Source organism: Otolemur garnettii, unplaced genomic scaffold (genome assembly GCF_000181295.1).
Source record: "Otolemur garnettii isolate 467f Iridium unplaced genomic scaffold, OtoGar3 scaffold00009, whole genome shotgun sequence".
In the NCBI taxonomy this organism is placed as follows: domain Eukaryota; kingdom Metazoa; phylum Chordata; class Mammalia; order Primates; family Galagidae; genus Otolemur; species Otolemur garnettii.
This window is the reverse complement of record NW_003852404.1, coordinates 20,629,824-20,652,604: the sequence shown is the minus strand read 5'-3', so window position 1 is coordinate 20,652,604 and position 22,781 is coordinate 20,629,824. Positions and strand designations below refer to the sequence as shown.

At 36.4% G+C, this 22,781-nt stretch overlaps 1 protein-coding gene across 1 annotated transcript; it reads left to right on the top strand.

The window, feature by feature from the left end:
• The first annotated feature begins 289 nt into the window (after nucleotides 1-289).
• On the top strand, nucleotides 290-10,564 carry RBM11 (RNA binding motif protein 11). Its single transcript, XM_023509752.1, has 5 exons — nucleotides 290-375; nucleotides 3,683-3,855; nucleotides 5,099-5,171; nucleotides 8,513-8,609; nucleotides 10,280-10,564. Exons 1-5 carry the CDS (start codon nucleotides 290-292, stop codon nucleotides 10,562-10,564), a joined length of 714 nt encoding a protein of 237 aa, XP_023365520.1.
• The last annotated feature ends 12,217 nt before the right edge of the window (nucleotides 10,565-22,781 follow it).

The window sequence follows — 22,781 nt, the reverse complement described above, 5'->3', positions numbered from 1 at the left end:
TAGAAGACTTCACTGAAGCAGAAGGACAAACCCTTCGCACTTTTCTTTAAAACTCTCAGCCACAGTCCCACCTTCCAGCCGGACCTGGCAGGGGCGGCAGCGCGGTGGGCGGTCCTAGAGGGAACGAGGGCGTGGCCTCACCGCTTCGCCCCGCCCTCTACGCTGGGCTCTCGTTGCCAGCCCCGCCCCCTCAACCCTGCCCACCTCGGCCCCGCCGCGCAAAAAAAAAAAAAACCGGGCGAAGGGGCGGGTCTTGTCGCCTCCTCCAACCTAGAGTCTAGACTAGAGGATGTTCCCTGCTCAGGAGGAGGCCGACAGGACCGTGTTTGTGGGGAATTTAGAGGCCCGAGTGCGAGAAGAAATTCTTTACGAGCTGTTCCTTCAGGTACCGTCAGTTGGAAGGGGGCGGTGGGCGGAACGGAGCGTGTGGGGTCGGAAGCTCGGCCAGACCCGCGGGGCGCACCTGGACCGCAGGCAACCCGGCCCCCTTCCCGCCCCATCCTTTGCTTTGTTTTGAATTTAGATTCTCCTTGGGGCGCCTGTCTCCTGGTGAGCTGCTGGGGAGTGAAGTGACAGGATGCGTGCCCCATCCTCATCCCAATTGTAGAGTCCTAGCGGTGGGCTGTGACAAGGTTTCTCCCCACCCCCAGCCCTGAGTAAGGGTTTCCCAGAGGCTGCCCGGGCCTTGGGGATGCAGGGACCAACAGAAAACAGCTCTGTCACTGTCTCCCTGCAGGTAGTAGACCCCTTCACGGTTTACATCCGCGAAATGACAAGTAGAGCCTTCAAGATATTTTCTTTTAACGTTACTCATTACTTCAAGTCCTTTCATCCAGAGAGTATTTCGATTCTAGCATGACAAATGAAATTTCAGAAGATTTGGCAGTCAGTTTACCCTGACTGTAACCAACTGGTTCCTGGCTAAGCATTTTTATTTCATACCAAGGGGACCTGCGGAAACTTGGAGACCTGGTACCTCCGGAATTAATCCTTTTTAGTCCTATAAACACACTCACATATTGTATGTATCTGGGTCTCACTTGCTAAAGAAATATTTTCATTCAGCTATTTACCCAACCATTTAGTGACCCAGAATAACAAGGCAAAGACAAAAGAAGGTGCTGGGCATAAAAATTTAAGAGAAAACGTTCGATCTTTCTCAAAGGAGAAATTTAAAACAAATTATAATGATTTCGTTTTAGGATAATTTACCAAAGAGAAGGATACGCAGTGTAGAAAAGTGGTTCCGATTTCTAAGGTCAGCAATGTGACTTTGGGCCGGTAAATGAATATCTCAGGGCCTCAGTTTCCTAAATGTCAAATCAGAGTTAATAGTGATGTGGTTGTAAGGAATAATGACCTAATCTAGATAAACCGGAGCTGAGCCTGACCCTGAGTGTTTGCTGCTACAACTACTACTAATAGTACTATTTTTTTTTTTCTTTTTCTTTTTTTTTTTTTTGGCTGGGGGCTGGGTTTCAACCTGCCACCTCTGGTATATGAGGCCAGCACCCTACCCCTTTGAGCCACAGGAGCTACCCCTAATGGTACTATTCTTGGGGATAATATTAACATCAAGAGAAATTGAGTTACTTCTCCCTATCAGAGTAAGAGAAACTGCCAAGGGAGACAATAGCATAACAGAATGTTCTGGATTGAGTGTGACTGAGAGGTGAAAGGGGATCTTCATTTGGGGTTGTGAAAAAACTTACCTTTGTCCCTAAACTTAATTAAAACAACCTTCTGATAATTATAGATACACGCAATTAGGTCAAGAGGATTCCAGGAAATATAGTTTTCTTTCATGGACATAATTTTTTCCTGAATTTGGAAAACGTAGTTGATTTTAAGACTTTTATGTTTGTCTTTCTAATTTACCATCTTTTTAAATGTGCCCTTTTTAGCAACTCTAATCTACATCTGTTTTTTCACCTAATATCATTTGAAGTTTAACCATCTCTACTGAAAAAAAAAAAAGTGAATCAGGTAAAGTCACTTGCGGTTACTTCTCTCCAGAAGGCTTCTTTCACATCGAACCCCCAATACAGGAAGGGGGAGAGATGGCATTGGCATTTAGTTTGAGGGGTTGTGATGTTCCATACAAACCATTATTCCAGTCAGTTAGGGCTGGCTTATTATCAGTTGTGTGGATACACATTAGCCTTCTCATTTTGAATAATTTCCTTATTTGACCAATGCAAAATATAAATCTCACTTAATAGATCAGGGAGAGAAAGGGTTTGCTAAAGTGGGATATCTTTTAGAAAGCCTCCAAATCAGCAAACCCAGCAAAACTTCAGAATTGCCACACTATTTCATTCTGGTTTTAAAGACTCTAGGATTCTATAGTGAATGTCACTATAAACAAAGCTTCTTGCTGAATTTTATATTTAAAAGTACTTTTGCGTATCTAAATTCATTTTTGTCAAAACTCAAATCCTTCAGTGTATTCTTTCGCTCTGTGATTCCATATGTTTAATATCAGCATTTATTACTGTATATTTTATTCTTTTATTAGTTTCATTCAAATCACGATTATACTTTGAAGTGAAAAAATCAGGTTTATTATCATTGTACTTTTAAATAAGGTATTGAAGTCATATTTAGGGAGAAAAAGTAATGAATTTAATTCTAAATATGATGAGCTTGAAGTACAATCACATAGAGGTTTCTAGGAGGCAGTTCCCATGAAAGAGACACAAGTGGGAAAAATAGATTTGTTGATGAGGTGGCCCTTGCAACCAGAAGGGAAGATGAGCAAGTTACTAGGAGAACACAGAGAGTGAAAGGAGAATCTTAAGATACTATTTTTCTTTAGGTTAAAAGCATTTTTTTGTGTATTTATCATAACTCTACAAAGAAAAATAATCAATTATCAAAGTATGAGCCATTTCCCATTATATCAGCATTTGTGAATCTTTGTAAGTGCTTCCTCTGATCCTTATCATGGCTGTGATTTCTTAGTTATAATTAACACTTTACTATAATATTTGGCTGTGCTTTTTTCTTTATACTCCATGCCAGAGTATAGGTTTTTCTGTCAATACAATCTGCATATTTATAATTTATGGTATTTTATTCCAATTTAATAGTATATCGTGGAGTAATATCTCCAGTTGTTAGATCTGCAGCCTTCCTAATTTTTCACTCTTGTGAATAATGTACTTATTTAAAAGTCTTGAACATTTTCCTTTGGGAAATCAAAAGTACATGATAATTTTAGTTTCTCTTGTAAACATTTTTAATTTTCTTAACAGAAAAAATATAAGCTGTGACCTAATATTGTCACAGCCTTGAATTAGCCTTTTGAGGATAACTTAACCAACAGTGAGTATGTCATTTCACTTTATTTTTTTAAATTCAGCACTGCTAATGTATGTGAAGACAGAGTAGTCTTTTAATCTTAGGTTTAAAGGCTTTCTAAATTGGTTTGTAATGCCGAACCGAAGGGTAGTCTACTATTTCTTTTAAGATTTGGATTCTTAACACCACATGTGTTTCTTTGATGAGACAGAAAATACAAATTAAATGTGAGAAAGTATTATATTTATTATTATGAAGCTGTATTTTTAGCAGGGGGTATATAGAGCTATTGATAACTTTTTAAAATATAACATTGAATGTATTCGATTTATTTGAATGTGGAGAAATATTTGGATTTATGAGAAAATAATTTTTTAAGTTTCTTGCAGGCTGGGCCGCTAACCAAAGTGACTATATGTAAAGACAGAGAAGGAAAGCCGAAGTCTTTTGGATTTGTCTGCTTTAAACACGCAGAATCAGTGTCATATTCCATAGCGTTGCTGAATGGCATTCGTTTGTATGGAAGACCAATTAATGTACAGTATCGATTTGGTAGGTCATGTCACTGATGAATCTTCAAAGTGTTCTATGGTTGCTGCTATTCTCAGAGGTGTAAACACCTTGTTTTCTGTATGGTATAACACAAGGAAAAAAATGTTCCTCTCTGGTCACTGTTAAATTGTCTTAAAACATATCTAATTCATAATGTTCTATAATTAATTATTACTGCCAATTAATTTCCAAGTCTCTAGCATCTTTTATATATTAAAATTTGAAATAGTCTGTTTTAGTATCATCTAATTAGTAGCTGTGGTGGTTGCTATTAGCTCTTATAAATTGGGCAAATCTAAATGAATTAGGGACACTCAACTCTAGCACTTATATAACAAGGATATCTGCTGATGTTCTTGTTGCCACTAATGGAAGGTATCAAATACCTACTATTTGGAAGGCAGAGTGTGTATACTAGTCCTTCTGAGGAAACCATTCTATGCATTTTGCACTGGGTGTGAGTCTCTAGCAGTCAAAATGGCCAAATACATCTACAGAGTTACCGTTACTAGTGCTGAAACACTCCCTGACAGTAAGTGGCCTCAGTTATCTTTCAGAACAGATGTCTGGAACGACCATCTATGATTAAATGTCCAGAGAATGTTATACTGTTATGACTGTAGCCCTTTCGTGTTTCAGGGGCCTGAGAGAGGCCATCTAATAATTCTTGCAGTTCTTATTATGTTGCCTCCCATAAATGGTTCAGGCTGGCTGATCTATCACTTCTTTGTTTTCTATCCCTAACAAATAAAATAACAAAACTATGCCTTCTTGTGAAGGAAAAGTTCATTTTCTTTGTGTTTCATTTTTTTATTGACCAGTTAAACCACACAGGCTGGTGGAATAGGCCAGATGTATTATTTTTGACACATCCTGTGTAAGTTTGAATTGGCTTTTCTCCATGCAGGTTAGAGACTCCTGCCTACTACACTGGAGAAAAATAACACTGATTACTTGCCATTTTTAGTTTATAGGTTTATAAAATAGCATGTGTGATATGTAGTCCCGTGTCAATGTAATTCTTATATATGGTCATTGCTTTGGACAAAGCTTGATTGTAATTCATTCATTTATAGTATTGCAAACAATCTGTAAATACATCTTGAGAAGCCAAACATATTTGCATATATTTTATAGGAGTATGGAATTTTAAATCCTAAAATATTTGGGATCATTTTATGGTTTGATGTTAGAACTCGAAAAAATTGTGCCATGAAGTAATGTTACTCTGTTTCTTTTAAAGGGAGTTCTCGCTCTTCTGAACCAGCTACCCAAAGTTTTGAGAGCTGTGTTAAGATAAATTCACATAGCTACAGGTAATTAAAAATATTTTTTTCATAAAGGTAAAGCAAATAAATATGATCTTGTTCTAAGAAGAGTTTTTATAGGGAGGTGAGTAGGGCACCAGCCTCATATACTGAGGGTGGCAAGTTCCAACCTGGCCCCAGCCAAACTGCAACAACAACAAAAAAAGATAGCCAGGTGTTTGTGGCAGGCACCTGTGGTCCCAGCTACTCAGCAAGCTGAGGCAAGAGAATCATCTAAGCCCAAGAGCTGGAGGTTGCTGTGAGCTGTGATGCCACAGCACCTTACCAAGGGCAACAAATTGAGACTCTGTCTCTAAAAAAAAAAAAAAGGAAGAGTTTTTATATATTCTGGGCTATTATAAAACCTTACTCTGTAGACATAGGATAAAATTAAGGAAATAATTTTTATCTAAGCCCATGAAAAGTGAAAGAAAATATTTTCAGTTAAAATTTAGTCTTAATATATTTATAGAATTATTTATAGATTCCCTTATGTTTTCATAGCTATTAAATCATTTAAGCATACAAGATCTCATGATATGTTATAGAAATGCTGTTATTTATATTTTATGTTTGAATAAATGGAGATGCAAAAGTTAACAAGTTCTCAAAATCACAAGGATGATAAAGTGCTAGCCTCGAAACTAAGTCTTCTATTATTGATTCAATTATTTATTTTACTATTTTTTAGAACTTTTTTATTACTTTTCAAAATATTCTAGAATTTTGTATAATCTGCTTTTTGGAATTGATGCTTTGGTAGCCTTCAAGTACACTATCTATCAAACTATCTCAGAGGTCACGGAATAAAAAGTGTCAAATCACGTCCTTTATTGAATCAATTTACAAGACAGTGAAAAGCAAGAAGAAAGCTTTGGCTAGGTCAGCACATTTAGGATAGAGTGCAGGGGAGTAGAAGGACCCATAGCTGATTTGTGGTTGCTCTAACAGTCACGTGCCCTGTTTCTCCATCCCCTCTATCAGCCTTTACTGCTGACAGTGTGGTTATGGGGACTAGAGTTGCAGCTTAGGTAAGGTTATACATTCAGACAGAAACTTCCTAGAGCTAAGGTCACTCACTTCCTCACTACCTATCCACAGAAGTAGCTTACTGGTTTGTCTATCAGGTGCCTGTGGGTTTCTCTGGGTTTCTTGGGCAGAATGAAGACAAGAAGAGAAGCGTAACTGTTGGCCCAGAGGTCGCATCACAAGGACGTGTTATTTCCTTCCTGTTCTATCTATTAGTAGCAGCCTTCTGTTTCATCGTATTTTCTACTAAATCAGTATATCTTTAACATGTCTTATAAGATAGTAATTATTTACTGCACATATTTAATATATTATCATTAATTTTGCCTATGTATCACAAGTTATTTTCTTACTCTATCCCTAATATTTCATTACTATCTCCTAGATTACTAGCTTACTTTCAGTCTATGATAAACATTTGTTATGAGTTTCATACATTCAATTTATTATTTCCTGTAACAGAACTGAATATTCTCAATTAAAGTAATAGTAGCTGAACTTCCTGTCCCTTTTGATTATATCAGAGCTCTGAGGCATAGAAGAATGGCCTCTTTGGACATTCAAATACCTAGGCTTATCTATATAAGTAGCGTACCCAAATAAACATAGGGTGCTCTGTATCCTCATTCTCTAAGGCATGTATATATCAGTGAAACCAGGAGAGGGTAAGAAAGTAGGTGGTTAAGTCAGATTGCCTGAATTTTAATCTCACCTCTTCTATTTTATTAATGATGTGACCCTGGATAAAGTTATTTTAATACTTTCATTCCCATCTCCTAAAAATGAGGATAATACCTGAAGGGATTACTATGAGAATTGAATTTTATGATTAATTTAAGATACTTGAAATACTGGGCACTTAGGAGGATGTGGATAAAGGAAACCCACATGTACTGCTGGTGGGACTGTAAATTACTGCAACCTCCGCAGTGAATATCTGCAGCAGTGAGACCACGTCTTGCCTATTAACACCCTCAGGGACCTTATTTCCAAATAAGTTCTCATTTTTAGGTGCTAGGAATTAGAACTTCAACAGCTGGGTTCTGGGGGCACATATCAACCGATAACAATTCCCAAGTGATTCCTCTATGCAGACCCTGAGGTTCACATAGGAAAGATAGCAGATTCAGGGAATCTGCGGCTGTCTGCCTAGCAGCCAACCACCTCTGCTCTGAGTCCTGTCTTCCCCAGGTGGTGACCTCACTCCCCCTTTCATCTTGTTTCTTTGCTGTCACTTCATCCCCACACGGTATTCTGATCGCCCTGAAGCCTGTCTCCTAATTAGGCAGTTATTTTTCTCCTTCCTTCCTCACACTGAAGAATCTTTCGTCCTGCACCCCCTTGCTTCCCATTCATTTCTCAAACGTGTTGTCACATAGAATCTGCTCTTTTAAAAAATGCAGTCAGGAACTTTCAACAATTTGGTGACCTTGACGCTTACCCAGTTTACTCCTCTGTAAGAACTGACACCTAATTTCTTTCTTAAGGGAATTCATGCTTCAGCTGGCTTCTGAGATCACGCTTTCTCTGCTTATAAGTGGGGTCCCTGCATGTCCACCTGACCACTCCCTTCCTCCTTCCCTCATCTTTGCCTCTTCCTGCCTGTGTTGATTTCACGGAACACTTCCTATCCTAAGGCTTAGTAGTGTTAGCGCTAAATTGCGTGTACTCTGGAGCAAGTACACTATTGAGGAGTGGCTATAGAATCTAGTCAGTATTGTAACAGAATCAAATATTATAGGTATAAGTGAAACTTTGGAATACTACGGTTCATAAATTAGGGATTTTTGTTTTATTACTATTTTGAAGACATTAGCAAATGTGTTCATTTTAACATCGCAGTCTATTTAAAAAGAGAATCACTTTTATTTTTAAAATAAACATTTTATTTTTAAAAATAAAATGCATGAATCATTATACTTTTTTGAACTTTTTATATCTATAGAAAATTGAAGTGTAGCCTTAGTGATTATTGATGACATTTGCTCTGTTAATATCTAAGTGCTCTTTGCTTTTATACAGATTATAGCATTGTCCAACATCTTCCTATCAGAAAGCCAAATAGGACTCTAAATTTTGAGGTTCAATATTTAGTAATTAAACAATTAGTATGTTGCTGTGCCACTCCATCCATTATCAGCACTGATAACTGATTATTTGTGTGTGTGTTTAAGGTAATTAATTAATCTTAATTGCATGTTATCAGAGAAGCTTACTTTCTCTTTTTAATTGTGAACAGCTTTGATTTTCTCTCAAGAGAAAGGGACATGTGTACATAGGAATTTAAAAATTTTACTCCTGCTTCTTTTATCTCCTCAAAGGAATGAAGAAATGGTGGGCAGATCTTCCTTTCCCATGCCGTTTTTTCCAATTAATAATACTGCTTCACCACATGAAGAGTTTTTCTTTCAGAAGATGGTAAGTTTGTTAAGCATTTGATTCAGTATATAATGTGAGGCAGACTATAGAGACCATGAAAATTATTTGTAAAATTCGGTGTTAAAATCCAAACCTGAGACAAAGGCACAAGGTGCCCCAGCACTGTCCCCCAGTGGTGTTCTCCTCTGATAGGGTCATCTTAAATCTCATGCCTAATGCCTCAGCTAACAGCTGGGGCTTCCACAGAAAAGGAGCAGATGGCAGTGGTACGATACCCTAGAATTGAAATTTGAGTAGAGAGTTCATTTATGCAACTATTTTTGAAAACGTTTTTACAGTTGAGTAATTTCACTTGGTAAATCATTTTTATGTAATATAAACAATCCCAAATAGATTGCTTTTGAACATGGATTTTTTTTTTTTTAACATGGATTTTTTTTAAATAAATTTCTCTTTTTAACTAAAGGCAAACTTCATGAAAGTTCTCTATTGGAGAGTAAACTGCATTATTTCCAAAAACTCTCAAACATTGGTTCTGGCCTAGAAATCTTAATTATGGTCTTGATTAGGGAACTTCGTTTTTTTTCTTTTAGCTCCTTATTTTATAAGAACACTGAAGCAGGGGTGGTAATTAACAAATCCATGATTAGGTAGCTTGTTAGTATAGAATCTTCTGATACTATGGAAGTTAGAATCTTCTGATTCGGATGGTCTTTTCACAGACAAACACACACAAAAAAACAACAGATGTGTAAAGTTTAGACTTTTCAAACATCCATTTTCAATTTGTAAACAATAAGAAATGTTCTCATAAATTATACTTTTAACTTTTGGAAAATATCTTTTCTTAATTATGGTAAAATATTCATAAACAATCATTTCCCATCTGAAACCATAAATGCCTTCTTCCCAGTATTTTTTATTTCTTCGTAGAGATTGGAGAGGGGCAAAGACACAAGTTCAAGGTATCTCAGTCTTTAATCTGCTTTGAATAGTTAGAAATTTGAGTTAAAAAACTTGTTCTTAAAAAGGAAGCATCTGTCTACCTGAAGAGTTAGTAACTGTGCTGTGCAACAGAGGGGCCATTAGCCACAGACGCACCTCAGGAGCTGGGTTTTAGTTTTATTTAATTTTAGTTAATTTAAATTAAAATACAAAATAGATATATTGTTCATTTATTGGAAAAAAATGTAATTATATTTGAAACAATTTTGGCATATGAATATATTTTTCACCTAGAAATTTTATGTAATCTAAATTCTAGTATAAAACACATACCATATTTTAAAGACATATGAAATAATATAATATTTAAAGAATTATTATATATTACATATTAAAATGATAATATTTTGGATATATTGAGAGCAATAAAATACATTATTTAATTATACCTATTTTTTTTTTACTTATATATTTTGGCTACTAGAAGACTTAAAACTACATGGGTGGATTGCATATGTTTCAGTTGTACAGCACTAATCTATACTGTAGGAAGCTGCTTACTGCCTTGACTCTCTATGTTGACCATGTAAGGAAACTCCTACATCCCTGCAGTCACAGAAGTCGCTGTCTTCCTAAACCAAAACACAGTTTCTTTCACTCATGTCTGCTTGTATAATTAGACAAACTGTTCAATTTTACCATTAACTTTTGGATCTGTTTTGGTGGATGAATGTTTGTTTGTTTGTTTGTTTGTTTCCATGTAGTGGCATGCATATAATCCAGTGCTCCAGCTTCCTTACTATGAGATGACAGCTCCCCTGCCTAATAGTGCAGCCGTGCCTTCCCCACTAAATCATGTTCCAGACGCAGAAGCTGGACCCAGCTCATACGAATGGACTCATCAGCAGCCAAGTGACTCGGACCTTTATCAGGTGAATAAACGAAAAAAGCAAAAGCAAACCAGTGATAGTGATAGTAGCACGGAAAACAATAGAGGAAATGAATATAGTCACAAGTTCCAAAAATGTAAGAAGAGAAAAAGATATTAATATTACCTTCAAGTGACGTTTACCTGCACTCTTCTTAATTCTCTTCAAAGAAAAAAAAAACTATCTGTATTCTACCAAATGACCAATTTCATGCCTATCTTGTCATTGTTGGAATATATAACAATATGATTTATTTGATCTGCTATTCAGTTTTTGCCTTGAATGACAAAAGCTTTTTAAAAAGAACAGAGTGTACTACTTTTGTATATGTCATAGTTTTGACCCATTGACGATAAGAAATGCACTTTAGGTCATTTTGTTTTAGTACCTATGATGAGCTTTCAATAAACTATTAATCATAAGTCACTTACTGAGCCCTTACGGGTAAAGCACCATGCTTTCCCTGTACTGTCACCTGTCCCCCAAACTAAAAATAAGCTGGGATTAGAAACGGTGTGGTAGATTTTCTCAAAAACTAGTGCAAATAAAGATTCCGTGTCTTTCCTAATGAAGATGTAATAAACAGACTTTAGTTTCCTTCCCGAATAATATTTTCATGTCTAAGTATATTTTTTCTGAGCCATATTCTCCTTCCGTTTTATTTTATAAAGTGAGTATATATGGCAGTGATACCAAAGGAAAGATAATTATCATGAGACCAGCTTTTGGATCATTCCCGTTTTATACATTTGTATATAAATAGTGATACGTCCCTCTTTGCTTCTCCCTTAATAATTGTACATTGTGAAAATTAGTTGTTTCTATCAATATTTATTCACTTCTTCTGACAGCAGGGTTTGAGAGGATATATTTAACATATTTAAAGCTTAAAAATTAACAAGTAAATAAAATGATATTTTATTAATGTATAATTTGTAATACTGACTGTCCAAATCAAGTTTTCTCTTACTGGTTCATTTATTTTAGAAAATAAATAGACTACATGTAAAATTAATGGCTTATTTAGACAACTTTATGGCTTATCATAAACTGGAATGGTGAAAATCACATATTTAACCTAAAGCTAATTGAAAGAATCATGTAACTCCATTGGGAGTTAACCACCCAGTCCAACAGTAAAAGCCATGCTTGAATGTTCCTTTTGCATCTTACCTAGCACTTTATAGATATTTATTATTTAAAAAAATAAAATGCGTTTTTAACAAAAGCAGTAACTGAATTTAAATCTTGGTTATATATACTTAGAGTAGTGGGGTTTAAAACATAAATACTAGCCTATCTCCATCTGATCAATATGAAAAACTAAATTTTGCTTTATGATGTTTTATCTATAGTTACACATTTTTGTGTATTCAGACAAGAGAGGTGAAATTTCTTATTTTCAAATTCACATTTTTGCCAGTTAGAATCATGCCAAAGGTAAAATACTTTACATATAATTAGAAAATAATACGTCTTTAAACACATTAATTTCACTTCAGCCTTTTCTTTAGTTCTTCTAAAGTTTAACTTAGTTCTAAATTACTTGGTAGATACTCTAAGGAATGTCTCTTAGCAATTAAGACTAATGTGTTTGAAAATTATCCTGAAATATTATAACATGAACTAAAACAGACTTAAAAAGAATTGTCACTCCTTTTAACACAGACAGGACATACCTCAATATCAGTTTTAACAAATCAACCAAGTTGAACCGAGCAGAAAGCTAGGCAATTTACCTATTTGACATTGTGTCTTCTATTGTTAAAAAATATAAACCTTCCATAAATTGTTAATATCTGCTACAATCTATATAATTTTAAGTTATCAATTTTCTCAATGTTACATATTTTATTTGAGAATCATTTAAATTATTTGCCTTAGAAGGTTTTATGTTCTGATTTTAATTCCCTAATTCCTATTTCCTCTCAATAGCTGTTTTTTTACTGATGTACATATTCTACTTTAAATGCTAGAAGAATCTTGGAATTTGAGAACAAATCAGACATTTCATAAACTCTCCTATTAATTCATATGAAGACTAATAGTGACTAATATGAATATTATAAATATGCATACTAAAAGTGAGTCTGTAATGCATCAAGCAGTGGAAAAACAACAGAAACATTACAATAAAAGTAGTGAAAAAAATATGAGTGGCAAACACACTCTTGAAATCTGCTGAAGTGACCCACCTTGTGCTATTGTTCCAATGTGTAGCTATTTAGACACGGGCATCACCTTTGAAATCTCAGCTTTCAATACAATTGTTATGAGATAAGCAACTAATTTATTGTAATATTATTTTCATAAAATTCTGATGTAATAATGTTACAGTTAGACATTATTGCTTGCTTACAGTTTAATGACAAAAAAGAGTGAAGAATCATTCTTTCTTTAGCACTATCTAGGTGTGAAAACATTATACCCTGACGTGGAGTCAAGCACTTCATTGTGTTTCTAATACTAATAAACTAGTGGGTGATCAGAAAGTCAAATTTCTCTGTCTTGCCAATATTTCTAACACTATATCTCAAAATCTTTTTCTCCATTGTGTATGGAACATACCATTTGTCCGTCTAGAAATTAGCTCTAGAAATTCAACATTTCCCATCGTATCCTAATTTTTCTCCCCACATTTTCTTCTTTGCTCAGTTCTGGCTAATGTTCTACTATTGACCATTTGCTCAAGGGTTGTGATACTGACCTTGCTTCAGTGACTTACAGAGAACTGTTTCAGTCCCTTTTAAGCCACTTGCATGCTTCTGGTGTTGTAATACAGAAATGGATTTGCTATCATGATGCTTACCCATGTCAGTCATCAGAGAGGTCCATCCTCTTTCTCAGGCTAAATGCTGATCTAAATTCTGATCTCTTCCAGAAATGCTCTAATAGACACTCCCACAAATGATATTTTGCTAGTAATCTTGGCATCCTTTAGCCAGTTGATCTGACACACAAAATTAACCATCACGTAACGTTTCCCTGAGAATTTCATTTTCAATGATTATCACAAAATAGAATTAAGCCTGGATTGTCTAATGAGGTATCTAATAAGACCTTTTTCCAGGTTTGAGATCATTTCTACAGTTTTATAGTTTGAGACCAGTTCAATAGTCATGTGTTTCTATTTCTGCAAATAATTTAGTGCTATATTTTTTAAATGAAATTTTTGTTATTGATATAATTTTAGAATACTTAACCTGCATATATTATGAGATAAGACATTTGTGTTCAACTAACATATGCTGCTGTGTATAACCAGGCATGTATGAAACTCTATTTCATTGTTCAAATGCCTGTACAAATACTTTGATCTGAAAAATTGATGTGTTTCTTTTGAACCAGATAGTCTTAAATTAGTAATTCTGTTGCTTTAAGATTCAATTCAAATCTTCTGGCTTCAATTCAAATCTCCAGAGGATTTGCCTCTGGAGACCTAAAGTTCAAAGTTTGAAATAAATAAATATTTATTCTTAAAAAAAATAAATAAAATCCTTAGGTGATGGCAAAGCTCATGTCATGAGATTTGGGATACAAATCAGACCAACCATGTATCTCAACTTCTACCGTCTAAATATGTGCACACAAGTAAAATCTGGTTCAATTAAATATCATATTTAATCATAAGAAGCTTCAAAAGGTCAGCCTGTGGGTTGTGCATGAAAATTGAAAAGAGGCAGTTATAGCCATCACTTTGATGAAAATCTCAAACCTGTCTAACAAACTGGTACCACCTCCACCTTCTACCCACAGACCATCCAGCTGCCTGGGCATCAGTTAATTTTGCCTTCCAATGCCTATCAAAGTATAACTTAGACAATCATTCTTATTCACTGTACTCCAGGAGTAATTGGGAACCAAATGAAAGAATTCGTGTAGGAAACCACAATGTACTTTTCTGAGGAACACTGGAGATAAATTCACTGAACTGCTTCAAAGAACTAAATTTTTAGGTAATTGCAGAAAAAGAACATGAATCAAACTTTCTTTTCTTACTTCTAGACGTGGTCATTACTCAATTTAGGGAATAGAAATGAATAAATGAAAGAATGAAAGAATGGACGAATGAGGGATTAAAACTGTAAGAAGTTAACAATCACAATAGTGATTTATTCAGGGTACTTAATGCTGGGCATTAATCTTGAGAATAACACTATAGAGATAAAGAACCTGAAGTTCACTTGCCCAAAATTACAAACAAAAGCTACAATATGACTCTCATGGAACTTGTTCCTGTGCCCTTAGTATATTACCACACTGGTATTACTACAGATTTATGTACAGGACATTAACTAGACAATGCTTTTGAATGGAAATTTGTTTAACATATATGAGGAGGTCTTGCTAGAATTGATTTAATTGTCACTTCTAGATATAAACCTATGCCTACTAGTCAATGTGACTGAGAATGAATGAAGCTCTTGTTTAAAGGCTCTGCCTTAGCATAGTGTAAATTTCAAATCTATTAAACTTACTTGGGGTAAATTAAATGGAGGTGTTCCTACAATACTTTCTGCAAAAGAACCATTTTAAGACTGATTTTTTTGTTCTTTGATCACTTGATCATCCTATTTGTTCCATACAAACACAGAAAATTTTAAAAGAACTGGCTGTGTGTGTATATTTTTAAGGAGAGAGGCTTCAGAAGCAAAATCAAAGCAAAACAAACAAAACAGAACTTAAATGAATTCTAAGTGCACAAAAACTACCACTTGCAATGATGAGTGATAATGAAAGGCTACATTCTTAATTTTTAAACATTTCGCTTTTTAAATTTTTGCTTGATTAAATTTGTGTCTCTTGCTCAAAGAAATAGAAAATTGAGGCATGATTGTACTGAAATTTGAAATAAAGGCAGGGCTGTTGCCCAGACTACATAGCCAGCTGCTTACAAGAGGCCTTATGAGGTAGAATTGTTGAATTCAGTATGGTTCAGCAAGAAGTCCTCAACGTTGAACTTCAGAAACATGATTATATCTCCCAATTTATTATGAATACCCTCATACAAAACAATCTCATTTAAAGACCAATCCTCATCTCACCATGATCTGTATATATAACAACTATTTTGATTAAAGGTTACAGCGTCCTTAGCTCACAGGTGTTTGAGGCAGCTAAATACACATGACCCAAGCTGAGCCAATCTTCCTTGACATTTTCCACTTTTGGCCAGAAGTGATTAGTCAGGAATGGCACCCAAGCCAAGGTGGGCCAATCTATTGCAAAATATAAAAGGGGAAGAGAATGAATGGCTGTATTCATAAAATGTAAATTCAGGAACTTTCTGTAGTTATGTTTTCATATTATGACTACCTGAAACAAATGGAATCCTTTACAGAATAGATTAACATAGATGTGCAAGGAAAGCAGAAATGAAAGAATGTAATAAAGGCACTTACGATCCAGGTTCACAATCTTCCTAAGACCCAGAAATTTCATGATAAATTCTCCCTTTTTGCTTAGGACTATCCATTTAAATGGATAGTCTATTAGAATTAACATTATTGTATGGCATAAGTTAAGGATTTATCCTTATTTATTCTTCAAAAATTTAGTTAAAATGACTCTTCTATAATAAAATAATTACTTGTATGTATTCTGTACTTTTTATTCTATTCCATTAACCTATCTGGCTTTACAGCAATTCTATATGATTTCAATTACTGTGGACCCACATTATAATGTATTATTCTCACAGTCTTTTGCATCTCCATAGAACATTTAAAATAATACAACTTTATTACAATTAAAATGTGTTTTTCTACTTGTTTTATTTTATTCATGCAAAATATTTTAAATTCAAGACATTCATACCAATAATTTTTAAAAGAGCCTAGCAAAATAATCACCTTTAAGGGTAAATTTTGTTTTGAATTCATTTCCCCTCTTTTCTAATCTAACCTAAAAGATCTATAGAGTAGTTTTAAGTATTGGCAACTTATTTTAAAAATATGTAAAAGGCTGCCCTCTTGTGACAATATACTTTAAACTTCGTGATCATCTAATTTATAATTAAGTAGTTTTAAGTAGTCTTCATTTGGGGGTAAAAAGGATAAAACAGGATAAATTCTTTTGAAAATTCATGTGAATGTATCATTAGAAATAAATAATAAAAGAAGATGAACAAACTAATTGCTTTGTTTTCTTCTTCCCTCACTTTGTCTTCTTTTTCTCACTTTGTTCAAATGACAGCTCTTGTAACATGGAAACATTTTTTTCTGAAAATTATTTCCCAATAATAAGTCTCAATCCTATTTTCAGTGGCATTGACACATAATGCTCACAGAAGGACTAAAGTTAGTGTCTGTGTTGGAGAAGTGTTTCATTGTGAAGACATGAAGACATCTTCATTGCAGTAGAAATTAGGTATCCAGAAACCAAGAAGAGGCTGCTCTGAAATTCATATGGCATGACCTTTGGCTAAAAAGTGGAAATGTTAAGTGTTAGTGCAGAGAGTCAAGGTAGCATAGTTATGGCAGGTGTATACACATATAGCAATTAGGTCTTAAGTGAGCATGTGCATGAAAGCTCTGGAATTTGAAAGAGGAGAAGAACCTGTCGTGAGAGCATATGGTAGAGGTGTCAGTTCTCTCTAGGCTGCTGGGTTCATGACCCTCAGAATCATCAATAGCAGCCTCACATGAGAAATGTGCTGAGGAGTTTGTCCCCTGAAGCTTTGTCCAGTCAGGAGCATTTAGTGGGTCTGCTGTGGGCTGAATGTTTATGCCCCTCAAAGTCATTCACTGAAACCTAATCTCCAACATGATGGTATTCAGAGGTGAGGCTTTGGGAAGTAATTAGGTCATGAAGATGGAACCCTTCATCCCTCATGAAGGGATTAGCGTCCTTATAAGAAAAGATACGAGCAGAGTTTGTTTCCTCTCTCTTTGCTCTCTGGCAAGGGAGAATACAAAAACACTGCAAACCAGGAAGGAGGCTCTCACGAGATAGCAGATCTAACAGCCCCTTGATCTCAGATTTCACAGCATTTGGCATGCTAAGAAATAAACATTTATTATTTAAGCTACCCAGACTGTGGTATATTTGTTATAGCAGCCTGAACTAAGATAGTGTCTGCCAGGGGTGTCCAACCTTTTTCTTTCCTGCTACCCATTGGAAGAATAAGAGCTGTCTTGGGCCATGCAGTAAATACACAAACACTAATGAAAGCTGATGAGCAAAAGAAAAGGTCCGTGTATACTTTTGGTGATATCCAACATCACAGATAAACAAAACAGTCCTCAAATAATCCCATGGGCTGAACGCTAGACACCCCTAAAACAATGCTACAACAAAAGGTAGAAAAAAACAGAGGTAAAAATGCCTCCCCACGTATGGAGCCCACATTACTTGACAAATATCCCCATTAGTGCAGCAATGAAGTTCCAGAAAGTGAAAATCAAAAGAATATTTCAGATGCATAAATAGGCTTCCACCTTTATGAACGTCCACACTTTGTGAGATGTTAGCAATGTTCCAACGGCCACTCTTTCAAAGAGGAGAGAACACATTTTGGTGGATTTTCTGCAGAAATATGGTAAATAGTGTCTTAAGTGAACATGTGCATGAAAGCTCATCAAAAAATAATTATTCTATCAGGAGACATCTCTAAATAGTGCAAAGTTATAATTTATATGTCAATACCATGAGCATTGAGCCTGACATTAAAAAATACTGCTAACATTCCATCACAGTTGAAACAAGCACACTTTCCGTCTACTTCTCTTCCCTCATTCCAACTGACTCTCTTGTGATACACATGGCAATGCTAGCATTGGGTTCTGAATAACAGCACTCATGAATAGGAATTGCTGTTCTTTACTAAATTTTCTTAAGCTGACCCAGCACTATAATATTCATGAACATCCTATGATCTCCGAACTTCAAAACAAAATTGTAGATATAATATGGAATGAACTTACATGCCCATAAGTGGATTGATGGATAAATATATACACAATAGAATGCTGTTCTGCCTTGACATTAAGTCATTTAGAACAACAGGGGTAAACCCACAAGAAATGACAAATGAATTAAATAAGCCAGGCACAGAAATAAAAGTATTATGTGATCTCACTTCTACCTGGAATCTAAAAGTTTAACACAGAGTTGTAGAGAGTAACTGGTTGGATACCAGACGTTGGGGTATGGGGGTGGGGGAGAGAGGAGAAATGGGGAGATGTTGGTCAAAGTGTACAAAGTGTCAAATGGACAGGAGGAGGACTTCTGGAGATGTACGGTATAGTATGCTAACTATAGTTAATAATAATATACACTTGAAAATTGGTAGATAGTAAATTTTAAATGCTCTTACCACCAACAAATAGGTACATGAGGTAAGGTATACATTACCTGCCTTAATTTAGTCATTCCATAATGTATATATTAAAACATCACACTGCACCCCATAAATAAATACAATTAAAAAAGAAAATAGAAGAAATTGAGACTTGGTGTGAGTTAACCCACTTCTAAGGAATGATACTCATTTTTGATGATTTTGTAGTGGTAAACTTAGCTAAGCTGAAACTAAATTTTCCAGAATTCTCTTCCCTGTCACCAACATGGGAAACAATATCAGGAAGGCAGCCAAAGCAGCTGCCATGGGACTGTAAACTTCTAAGTAGGACATCAGACACTGTTGCACTTCACATAGTTTGCTACTGGTGTGCTGGTCTTGTGGTATTGGCATAGGCCAGCAGCCAAGCCCAGCAGCCAAGTCCTGAGGTAGGCACATGCACAGGTCTGTAGTGAGGACAGCACCTATGTGCTCAAGTAACCAACACTATCATGGTTGGACATATTAAGAAGTGGATATGGATTCCACTTTGTCCTAGGTCACTCCACTTCACACTCTTCGTTCTTTTTCCTACTTGGCCCTCTTGAGCTATAGCAGCCTCAAGTTCACTACCAACTGTAGTGGTAACATTGTTCTATAGACTACCTGGACCCATAATTGTGGACGTCTATCCTATAATAAATTCTGATTCTTTCGCAGTCATGGTAGTTCTTTCCTGGTTGTATCCCATAAAGTTCAGTGTCTAGAAGTGAGGTGCCACAACAAATGAAAACCTGAAACAGTAACAATGTCTCTAGGAGAAGATGGTAGGAAGGAAGCAGAAGGGGCTTGATGAGACGGGATGTATAAAACAGTGAAGAAATTGTTACTGGGAAGTTTGGTCACACCTCTTGCTTCCTACTGTAATGTGGAAATGGAGTAGAATATCTGGAAAACTCAGGATGGGGAACATGCCACCAGGCTTCTTCCAGTTTCCTGTACTTAAATATAAGATAGTTGGCAGGAGAGAGGCTAAGGAAAGGAGAAACTAAAGAAGAAATGGTTCCTTTTTTATTCAGATTTTAGGAATTAGACAAAGGATCTAGGGATTGGTGGATTTGAAAAGAAAATTACTTTTCATCCCCAATTATCCCAAGCAAAGGATTCTTAAAGAAAGAAATAGCTTCAGCAAATACAAGATCTAGCACACTAAAAAGCTCAGGGTAAAGATCACGGGGTGCAGCTGCTGTAAATCTCCTTTCTGAGGCCTCAAAAAATGTATGGACATGAATTCTGGGGTTTTGAAGAATCTTATGAATACACTCACACAACATCCTTACTCTTGACCCATGGTAGAGAAGGACCATGTCAGTAAAGACAAGTGTATAGTTTATGCTAATGATGTGGATTTTTAAAGAACAAACTGAATGGGAAGAACTCTATGATCCAAACCCTCTCTCATTACTAGGGAACCCAGTGGGGTGGGAAGCAGGGTAAGGCAGCTACATGGTTACAGAAATTGGCCATTCCCTGTGGGTAAGGACCCAGTGGGCAGAACCAACAGCACAAAAGGGACTCACAGGAGACAAGGACAGCTGACCCTGGGAGCAGAATGGTTTCCAGTCCTGGATTGCAGAACTGCTGACACCCAGGAGCTGCTGGGCCTCTTATCGCTTCCTCTTTGGTTCTGGAGTTCCTGCTGCATGGCTCTTTTCTCTCACCATTGTGTGAAAGTAGAAAAAGTTGTCTCTTTCATTCATAGCTCATCATAGACAGAGGAACCACAGACAGGAGGGAAGCCAGAGAGCCCATCTGTGCCTGTGCCTGTCTTAGACGACTTGAAAGCTGGCCTAAGCTGATGCTGTAAACCCATGGGGACTCTGTAGGGGTCTTGCGAGGGGTTGAATATTGTATTTTGTGTGTGTGCAGAGGGCAGACTATGGCCCAATAAAGACAGCCATGAACTCTTTGATATTCCTTTCATGTAGGGGTTTATTTCTCCCCCCCCCCCCACTCCTTGAATCTGAATGGGTTCTTTGAGAGTTTCAGCAAATAAAATATGACCAATGTGATGGGATGCCAGTCCCTGGTCACAGACCTAAAGAAACTAACATTTGCATTTCTAGTACTTTGGAGTAGTTTGGAATCTTGAGCCTTACGTCTTCATGAAAGAAATCAATTACCTTGCTAGAAGAACCATGTGGAGAGGTCTTGAGTCTACATGGAGAGAGAGAAGAGGCGGGATGAGTTGAGCCTTCCAACAATCCCTGATAGGACCAAGCACGTGAGTGAGTCCTGTGACTCAGCCCAACAGCTGAATGTCACCCCACAACCCCAGTCAACACCAGAAGGAACAGATTCATGAGATGAGAGAGAATGTTTATTTGCGGGTTATTTAATACACCACAATAGACGACTGAAACAACATTTCAGTGTGACACAACCCGGGCTCTAGCTGCTAGAATACAGAAAACGTATCCTTATCATTTTACTCTGGAAAAGGAGAAACAGTTCCCTGTTCTTGGCCTTCCTGGGGGTAAGCTGGCCTGAATCTGAAGGTATTCTCTGTACCCCAAACCATAAATCTTAGCAGCACCATCCTGACTGAGTTAGTAAGATTTCTTCAGGTTTGAAGTCTAGTAAATAGATGTCATCTGGATCTCATACTCAACTACATCTTCCTCCCAAGCTTTATTGGTAATAAAGCTATGTTTGGCTTTCATCCACCACTCTTTTGTGTTATTTCTTTCTCTTTTTTAAAAGCAAGTGTGAAAAAAGGTTATTGAGACAGAGAAAAGGAGACTTACAGAGTAAGAAAGTTTACAAAACAAGATACATTTGCCATGGCCATGGAAAGCAGGCAAAGAGGCCTATTTCTGTTATCTTCAGAAATGGAGGAGATACGGGAATGGAGGAAGGAGTATTTTGTCATCCCCTCATTGATGTGTAGTATTTCTGCCAAGCCCACCTTTCAGAATTGTAATGCAATCAGATTGGTTTTATTTGCTTTTGAAGACCAGCAAGATGGAAAGGAAAGAACCGATTTGTTTGCCATGTTTGATTAATGAACTCAGATAAATTTCCAAATGCCTCCTAAACAATTTAAGTGCACTTCTACAAATTGGCCTGCCTTTAATCTTTCTGAAACTTATCTGCTACTTAGGAGGCTTAGATCTATGCATATATCCCCCCTCCTTAGGGTTAGAGAGGGAGTGAAATTACAGAGCATTAATACTTAGAGTTATTCTGTAAAATGTTTACTTCTCATTTGATTTGAAACATAAAAGACCCAATTTAACAACATGCTAAATCTATAAACAGATTATGTTTAAAACTTGCTCTAAAAAGGTCATAGGACATAATTTACATTACAGCTGCTCTGAGAATCTGCATATTCTGCGTGTCGTTGGCTTTCGGCCTCCTCTCTGAGTTGGCGTTTGTGTGCCCGCTCTCTCTTGGACTTCTGCCCTCACACCTAAACTCCAGCTACCAAAAGCTGCATAACCTAGACAGCTTCAAACCTAGTTTAATCTGCTCAAGTGAGAATACAAAAGCACTGCTTATCTCAATAAATACTTTTTTTTATTTAATTTAACATTTCAGACAGACAAAATGGCTTTGTTTCCCCTCTCCATGTTCCTTCTAAATACCCCCTGTTTATTCACAGTGACTGTCACACACATCCAGACTTGTATTCTCAGACTTTCTAACTCCAAATGTCTAAGTGACATCAGGCTCTCCGTTATTTCCTAAAATTATTAAATAAGAATCTAGGTGGATGCCTGGAACCTTTAACTGTTACGTGGTTAAATCCAAGTACTAAATTTTTTCAAGACTGCCTTATCTGGGGGTTTCACCAAAGGAACAGGTGTATATGACAAAACAACCCTTCCTCTCTGGCCTCCATGGTCTCTTTAACAGGAGTGAAGAACCTCCCTATCTCTGTGCCTGGCAAAAGACTCATCACTCTTCCCTGTAACTCCAAGCCTTGTACTCAAAGCCTCGTCTGTGTTGTTTCCCTTAAGACCATTAAGATCAATCTTGTTCTGGAATTTA